The 8,620-nt window shown below is 39.4% G+C and overlaps 1 protein-coding gene across 1 annotated transcript in view; it reads right to left on the bottom strand.

The window, feature by feature from the left end:
• npc1l1 (NPC1-like 1) overlaps positions 1-8,620 on the bottom strand; it is a 16,664-nt gene that overhangs the window by 4,272 nt on the left and 3,772 nt on the right. Inside the window, exons 2-13 of the mRNA XM_037680687.1 lie at positions 5,566-5,727; positions 4,546-5,457; positions 4,144-4,437; positions 3,819-4,042; positions 3,632-3,732; positions 3,367-3,539; positions 2,901-3,029; positions 2,369-2,551; positions 2,162-2,276; positions 1,803-2,068; positions 1,539-1,628; positions 1,261-1,451 (exon numbers count right to left, since the gene is read on the bottom strand). Coding sequence (XP_037536615.1) covers positions 1,261-1,451; positions 1,539-1,628; positions 1,803-2,068; positions 2,162-2,276; positions 2,369-2,551; positions 2,901-3,029; positions 3,367-3,539; positions 3,632-3,732; positions 3,819-4,042; positions 4,144-4,437; positions 4,546-5,457; positions 5,566-5,727 — 2,840 coding nt within the window. The remainder of the gene's footprint in view (positions 1-1,260; positions 1,452-1,538; positions 1,629-1,802; positions 2,069-2,161; positions 2,277-2,368; positions 2,552-2,900; positions 3,030-3,366; positions 3,540-3,631; positions 3,733-3,818; positions 4,043-4,143; positions 4,438-4,545; positions 5,458-5,565; positions 5,728-8,620) is intronic.

The raw sequence follows: 8,620 nt of genomic DNA, 5'->3' as shown, positions 1-8,620 counted from the left end.
GGCTGCCTCAGAGGAGTCGACAGGGGAGAGGGTGGACTCCAGAAACCATCTTATAACCATCAAACTGGTTGACCCACTATGAGAAGGTGCTACTTATAAGACTGAGTTTGTTGTGGCTCCTTGGACTGATGAAGTCCTTTGGATGAAAAATGAAATGTTTCAACACAAAGCAACCGTCCAGAGGACCTGACTTAACTTTGTTGGATTTTTCTACCTGGATTATTGAGCATAAACTTTGATATCTAAATGTATGATTTGATTTTTATATTTTCAGTTGTGTACAGGATGTATATGGCACAGTAAATATAGAAAAGTTTTGAAACGTGACTGTAGTTTAATTTTCTTTTACGTTACAAAAACCTGGTATTTTATCAGGAGTGTGTAGACTTTTTATATCCACTGTTCTAACCTTGTTCATTTTGGTCACTCCCAATGTAGTGTCAAAATGGTTCAGATATGTTTACTTTGAACAAACTGACACTACGACGCAATATTAAAATTTTTCTTTTTCATATATACAGTATGAATATACAGATTTTGTTGAGTAGTATTATATGTGATCCTATTGCTGAAACACCTGGACATAGTTAAAATTCAGAATAATACATGTAAAGTTACTGTGAACTGGGAGTTATCTTAATATAAACTCAAATGTAACAAATTTGACCTATCAACATATTTCAGGAAAAATAAACATACACAAAAACAAAACAATGTTTGAGCTCATCCACTGAATAAAAGCAACATTTAAAAACTACATTTGTAAAAACCTTCACCAGCTGTGGTGTAAAAAGGGTTTATGTACAAAACTTTTCTGGTTCCCATTCAAACTGATAGCTTGCTGTTTCTTTGTATTTAACTTCATATTAAACAAAGCACATTACACTTGTTTTTTTTTTTTTTAATTTGTACATGTTTGCAATAAAATACCTCAGCAATGTGTTTTAAGAAGCAGGAAAGCTCTTAGTACATGTTTGAAGGATATTAGGGAGGTTTGTTCCCTCTACTTGGAACAATCAGATAGAGGCACCAATAATCTGTTCAGTGGCTTTCATCCAACTAAGTTTGTTATTAATTAATCTGATTTGCTTGTTTGTCAGCGGTTACAACTACACAATCAACAGAATGTGTCAGGAGAATTTATAGCAATGAGAACGCCACAAACAAAGAGGAAAGGAAATGGATAGACACAACAATGTGACCTATTTTTATGTGCTGGTTTACATTAAAAAGTAAATGAAAGATATTAAGTTTTCTCACCGATCAGGGTAGTCTGTGGCATAACGGATCTTCTGGGTCATTGAGAACTGATCACAACCAACGCTAGAACAGACTGCGTTCATGCCTTCCACTTTTGTGAAGTCAAATCCCCTCTTTGTTACAAAATACACGGGAACACCAACTTCAAAGTATTTGTACAAGTACTTAAAATAGTCCAGCATGTAAGATCCCTGCAGCGACACAGAACACTCTTGGTGAGTTTGCATGCAAAACAATCTGTGATGTGTTTCATCACGAATAAAGCAGCTCTTACTGACCTTGGGCATGGCCAGCTCCTGATCTAGACCAACTTTCACATTTAGCATGAGGAATAAGGACGCGCAAAGCATGAAGATGAAAACCAACATCTGAAGACAACACAAAGATGGATGAGTTGAACAAAAATCAAGTTAAAACGTCTCTAATCATAATCCAATCTAGCAAATGTTTCACTTCGCTTGATTTGAGTTTACTGAATTTATCATTAAAAGTATGTCTGAACGCAGAGACATAAGGAACAACTGTTGGATTAGCAGCCTTACCACTATGACCCGGGTGTAGCGGTGCAGCAGGACGGGGGCATAGTATTTCCTCATGAACGGCAGTAAAAAGCCTTCATTTGGCTTGTTGGGACGTTGTGTTGACACAGAAACACAACATAGTAGTTCACAACGGTTGCTATCTTGGCGCCGAGCATCCAAGGACAAAAGTGCCACAAAGGCAGTCATCTGGAGAACAAAGTCCATGAGCACAGCCAAGGCAGCGTACAGCGCAAAGGACTTCACTGCTGGCATTGTGGACAGGGCCCCTGATAAAGAAAAACAGAAACACATTCAGAGATTACTCCACTAATAGACGTTTCTAAACTTTTGTTAGTTTACCGTGTTCCAAATGTTCCTACCTAAGAAGAAGCAGATAGACTCAGAGAGACTGCACAGGAGCATGCTGGGAGCAACCTGTCCAAGTACACGACCGATCTGCTCCTCTCTTGTCTCTCCAGACCGCCGTGCATCCCTCTGCAAGAGCACAAGGCGACATTATTAAAAATAATCTTGATCATAAAGCATCTGAAACACTGTGAATCCACTGTGTGCTCAGATGGACTCACTTGATACTCCAGAACAAAGATGAAGATGTTGTCAGCCCCAACAGCAAGCACCAGGAAGGGCACCACCTGCAGGATGACCAGCGAGGACGGGATACCAATCCACGAGTAGAAACCCATGGAGGCCAGGACAGAACAGCCAACCACCAGGATCCCACCCAAACCCACCAAAAACTTAGAGTCCACCTGAAGGACAGAGATAAGAATACAGGTATGCATTCAGCTCAGTAATTATTTCCCCATATTGTCAACTATGGTATCAACTTTTTTTATATTATAAAACTTTATGGATAACAAACTTACAGTACATGTTCACTGTCAAGATAAGCGTACAGCTTACATAAGCATACTGTTGTAGCTTCTGCTTATCACTGTATGTGATAAGACCAGTTTCATTAATTATTTCAACTTGGTAGATAGAACTTGTTGACCCTTTTGGACTAAAATGTTAGACGGCCCATCACTGGCTAAAGATGTTGTGTGATGGGAAGTTCTGCTCTGTACTAAAGTTCGACATCACTCTCTGAAGCCTTACCAGTATGCGTTTCCATGAGTTGTACTCCCCCAGGGCCACAGCAATGTAAACAAAGATTACAGCATAGCTGATCATGAAGATGGGGATATCTTCTGCTGTTGTTCGATTGATTTCATCCTCCAGGGATCTCTGCAGGCAGAAAGAGACCAGTCAAAAGGACAAACAAGAAAAATCAGTGATCCCTTCAGAGAAGCTGTGGTAATAACTTCTTTGTTTAACCTTTGGTCAAGGTCAAAGTGTCTTTATTGTCATTCACATCACATGTGGTACATGAGGTGGAACGAAACTATGTACACAGGGTCCCAGTTACATCCAACAAAAATACAAATTGTAAAGAAAAAGATAGGAGACCATCATAGGCAGGAGAAAAATAGATGAAAGAGGTCAATGATGATATAAAGCCCAACCTAAATTTCTAGATTATAGATCTAGATTCTAGATCTCAGCAAAAATAATCCTACTTTACCTCTGCCATGTACGCAAAGGTGAAGTTTGCAGCTGGATTTTTCTGGTAGTCTTGGACAATCTTGAGAAACTCCTTCTCCCACTGCAAAGCCACTTTGAATTTGGGGTTGTCACGAATGTAGTTGTTCAGAGAGAAGGTCAAGATGAAAGCTTCAGAATTAGTAAATTCATCGTCTGGAAAAAGCATGACACATACAGTTAGTTAGAAATGTGTTTTGTTGGGCAGATTTTATTGTATGAATGTGAAGGTGATAAAAGTCACTCACTTTTATAGCCTCCCACAGCCAGAAACGAGAAGACTGGCGCTCCATAATCAGCCATGCAGCTCATTCCTAAATCAGTGATGTCTTTGAAAGACAGTGGAGAGCTTTAGAAGAGGCAGAAGAAAGGAAAAGTCATTAAATGGTACTTTCATGGACAACTAATGAACTGTTGCTTTAAATAGATCCTTACTTGAGGCAGTAGATAAGGTGGTCTCTCCAGTCTACCTCTTTGGTCACTCCCAGTTCAGTCATGTTCACTTTTGCGTTAATGTTGTCCAGGCTGTTCTGGAAGTACTGTGGCAGGCTGTTGACAGCACAGTCGGTCAGGGAAGGGTTGGAAGGGTTCAGTGGTGCATAACACACATCCTTCAGATTTACTGTGCGTTTCAGATCCTCTGACCAGAACTCAATTTGCTACAAAACGATAAAATAGACAGAACAATAAATCAAAAATAAAGTACTGCTTTTTTTTTTTTTTTTTTACAAAGAGTCTATTTAGACCATGTGGTTTTTACCTGTATTTTTGTCTGGAGCTCCAGCAGCTCAATGATGAGATCTTTAGATACGAGCCCGCTAAAGTTCTGCTTCCCAAACAGCAACGAGTCATAAATGTGACCTTTTCTCTGTGGCGCTGTCAAGATCAGCTGATTTGTCCGAAAAAAGGGGGTAAAGTGTGTGTCGTGGAAGTCTTTTTCCTGGCGGGCCCTGCTGTTGGGAGCAGACCAGAGCTCAACTGGGTCAGTAGTGAGCTTGATAAACTTGAGGCCAGCAGAGAAAACGATCACAATAATAGCTGCGACCAAGAGAACCTTGAAAGGAAATTAAAGAGCGTTTAAGAAATAAGAAATACTTTCTGATCATGTTTCTAGTAAGAACAAGTGTATCACAGTTTAAAAGATTCTTTTGGACATGCTTACCATGAGGGGATAAGAAGCCATGAAGGTTCCCCAACGCTGGAACTGTAAGCCCATGAAAGCTTGGGCAGCCAAGCTGTTCCTGTCGGTACAGGTCACCTCTGATGGTTGAATGATACGCTGAGTCACATCATTACTGTTCTGGTCTTTGTTTTTACCTTTCTTCTTTCCTTTCTCCTCATCCTTTCCATTTTTAGAAGCAACCAAACAAGAGACAGTAAGGTAGAGAATGAAAGCAAGTACCAGGAGGCAGAGTAAGATGATAGCAATCACAAGGAATCCATTGGTCCCAAACAATTTGAAGGGTGCTGGGGGCGGGGCAAGAGGCGGCACGCTTGGACATGACTCTTCGCAATCTTGGCAGGAGCAGACCTGACCACCTGTTGCCGTTGTCTCGTTGCACTTCAGAGCTCGTCCATTGTAAGGAATCACACCTTCTGGCAGCCCTGCAGTGTCTCCTTCCTTAATCAGTTGAAAATCAATGTCCAGTGGAGCCAGGCCATTACTGGAGTCCCCTTGGAAATCATACCAGCGCTGAGGGGTGCAAAGCTTGGCACCGTACCGACCACACATGGTGGAGATGGCAAATCCTCCTGTGGCTGGAATCCTGACATTCTTACAGGACTGGAAGGCGGCATCTGCAAAGGTGGTGCTCATGAATGATTGGTAGGCCACCACTGCTTCCTTTGGCTTGCCCAGGTAAGTGATGTTCATGACCTTTGTGACCTTTACAGACAGCGTCTGGTTGGGGCTGCAGGTGTTGATGCAGTGCAGATGGGCAAAGTTATCAACGCAGGAAGGACAGCGGACCAGCAAAGCTTTGGACAGCGTCAAGCTCAACTCCAGAGATGAAAGCTGTTTCATGGAGCAGCAGGCAAATGTGTTGCCCTCACCATTGTCTAACATGGGACACACCTACAGCAATACAAATGACATTATGTCAAAAGAATACCTGACTATTAGGCATGTTTATTAAAAGTAAACAAGGACTAACAATTGTTAGCTTCAATCATATGAACACACCTGTTTGAACCTCCTGTAGTGTTCCCCCGTGAGGTGTCGGGCGGGGCTTGGATCGAGACAAGGGACAATAGGAGGAATGAGGGTCTCTCCTACAGAGGGGTTACGTCCACACTCCTCATAGAAAGCACAGAATCCCGGTTCAGTGGTGGCCTCCGAGAGTACCTGTGGAGAAGATAGAGCTGTCACTCATCTGACATCCATCCATAAATCCATGACAGTAATCAAGCTTGAATATTTTCTGATTGTTTTGATTACTTTCTATCATCTATAATCAGTAAATCTTTAAAACGCTAAAGAAACAGTTGCATTTCAGGTAGACTTTTGCACTGTTCTGTGTCATCTCTGCTACTCAGCACCAATTTGCAGTTATTATAAAAAGAGAAAATGACCAAGTTTGCTGCATTTGTTCAGCAGGGAGGCAGCAGTTCATGCACTGGTACTAAACGGTCACAGTGTCAATGTCCAGTGCATGCAAACAGACAAAGCATCCATTAACTGCAGGAGACTACTACTTTCATGTAGAAGTGCAGGATGCACATTTTTGATTGCTTATAGCTAACTGTCACAACAAATAAAAAGTAGAGCAAGATGCTGTCTAAAGCACTTCAATCAAAAGAAAACAAGAATACATGCACCTTGTTCAGATGACACACAGGAGACTAAAGACACGTCTGTTTAATTCAAACCAGCAGTGTGCTCAAGTTTGACTACCTAGTTTGCAGTGGTGGGATGTAACTAAGTACAAGTACTTCATTCTTGTACTTGAGTACATTTTTCATGTATCTGTACTTTACCTAAGTAGAGTGGGTACTTTTGACTTTTACTCCACTACATTTTACATTAAGTATCTGTACTTTCTTCTCAACTACATTTCTATAATGCGTTGTGTTACAAGTTACATTCATGTTGTGGTTTTTTGATTTGTTCATTAGTTTGAAAGTAACCAGTGGTGAGAGGGGAGCTGGTCCATTGAATCACTGCAAAGTGGGCAGGTAATGTTAGACCCACCTTCAAGAAGAACTGGGCCAATAACTTTTATAGTTTATATGTCATTAAGCTGGGAGCACCTGCAGCACCACTAACACACCCAAAATGGATTCCACTGTCGAGAGTCAGCCAGATTATTGAAAGATTATTGAAAGACTATTCAGTACAGCAGGACAGATTCTCTCTCCCAAAAGAGACAGACTGGACTCAAAAACTTTGAAAAACAACTTCTTCTGAACTTGAACAAGAAATTCTCGCTGCAATATTAAAATGTGTCAGTTCATGATATTAGGAGACAAGAGATGTCTCGACACTCAAGTCCAAGTTTTAAAAATGGTGTCAGGAAGTTAAAATATTGTTCACTACAGACCTATTACAAGGTTGAATAGACAGTATTTTAACTAGTTGATGACAAACTGGAGTTGAAATGATCAGATATTCCTTTGTTGTGTCTAATGCTCCTTTTATTCAGGCAGACAACTTTTACTTTAATGTGTTTACTGCAGTTAAAATGACACATTGGTTTTACTTTGTGTTAAATAAAAACTTTCAAAGGTAAAATCATTCCTCTTTCTTGTTTTGTTTAATGTCATTTGAAACTCAGTACTGCATGCAATCATTGCATGCCATCCCTGAAATTCTGACACAGAATCACAAGTCCAAGTGTGAACTGTGTCACAGAGTAAACACAATAAAAACATGTATTATCTGCAGCATTGTTCATTAAAATGGCTCAACACTATTAATGTATTACAGAAAATATACATACGGTAGGCACACTTAAAGATATTGTAGACCACTGCATTAGGTAATACATTCAGCAAGTACTTTTACTTTTAATACTTTAAGTATTTTTAAAAGCAAGTACTTATTTACTTTAACTTAAGTAAAAACGTTAATGTGGTAGTTTTACTTTTACTAGAGTACATTTTTGTCTGTATATTTGTACATTTACTTAAGTACAGTGTTTGAGTAATTTCTCCACCACTGCCAGTTTAGCATGAGAAAATGGCTAATGTATAGAAATGTCAGGGGAATTTTGATCAAGGTCAAGGATGTTTGTCACTAACTAATGTTAAGTGCCCACGAGCCGTGTGTTTGAGTTAGTAGCGAGAGATGAATGAGGAGCTGCATGTGCAGCTGGTACTCCAAGGTCACCTCCAAGTCTGGAGGAGGAGCTGATATGCGAGTATCATAAAAAAAAATCCTGGCACACCGTCCGTTGCAGATTCTCACGAAGAGGCTTCAAGCATGTAACTTGGAACATCTGTGTAAGTCTGTTTCATGACCGTCTGCCCTTGCAAGTAAACTGGGTTAGAAAATATCCTGTCATCGTGTGTGGCTCATTTTAAGTAAGTAAGATAATGAGAGGATATTTTTATCCAACAAGATATTCCAAAGGATCATAATTTGTGTGAGCTGAAATGGCCTCTGATGTCTGATGAACATTAAATCCACCACCAGGGGTCTGATCTTCTCCACTGTGAGAACAGCACACAAGCACTCAGTTGAGAAGCTAAATATTAGTGTTAAACATTTTATATTTGTTTTGCTTTTTCACATTGGGACATATTACTTACATTAGTTATGTATTCAATTCTGTATTGCATCAAATCTAGGTCAAATTATTTAAAACAAACAATTAATTTTTTTTATAACCCATTCCCACGTAGCTATGGAAGAATGCAGTGCTCCAATAAATACAGTTTTCTAATGATAAAATTTTAAATTGTGTTCAAAGATTCCCCATGTAGTATAGATATAACTAAAGCAGTAAAAGATGAGTGTTTGGTCACATGAACCTCCTAAAGTTTATACTTTTAAAGTCTGACTTAAAATCCCACGTTGTGTTTAAGTTTGTATTTCATTTTAAGTTTTATTCCTATATTGTCTATTTTATTCACATCTGTGAAAGAAACTTTGATTATCTGTTAAAGAACAATGTTGCACCAAACATAAATAAATAAATGTTACTTTGAAAAATGTGTAAACTTACCGTAATTTAGACTCTAGGAGTCTAAATTAAGGATATATACAGTATATACAGTATATATATATATATATATAT

The sequence above is a fragment of the Nematolebias whitei genome, chromosome 8 (assembly GCF_014905685.2).
Source record: "Nematolebias whitei isolate Nwh7 chromosome 8, NemWhi1, whole genome shotgun sequence".
NCBI classification, from domain to species: domain Eukaryota; kingdom Metazoa; phylum Chordata; class Actinopteri; order Cyprinodontiformes; family Rivulidae; genus Nematolebias; species Nematolebias whitei.
Note: the sequence above shows the minus strand (reverse complement) of the source record. Positions and strands in the feature narration are given on the sequence as shown.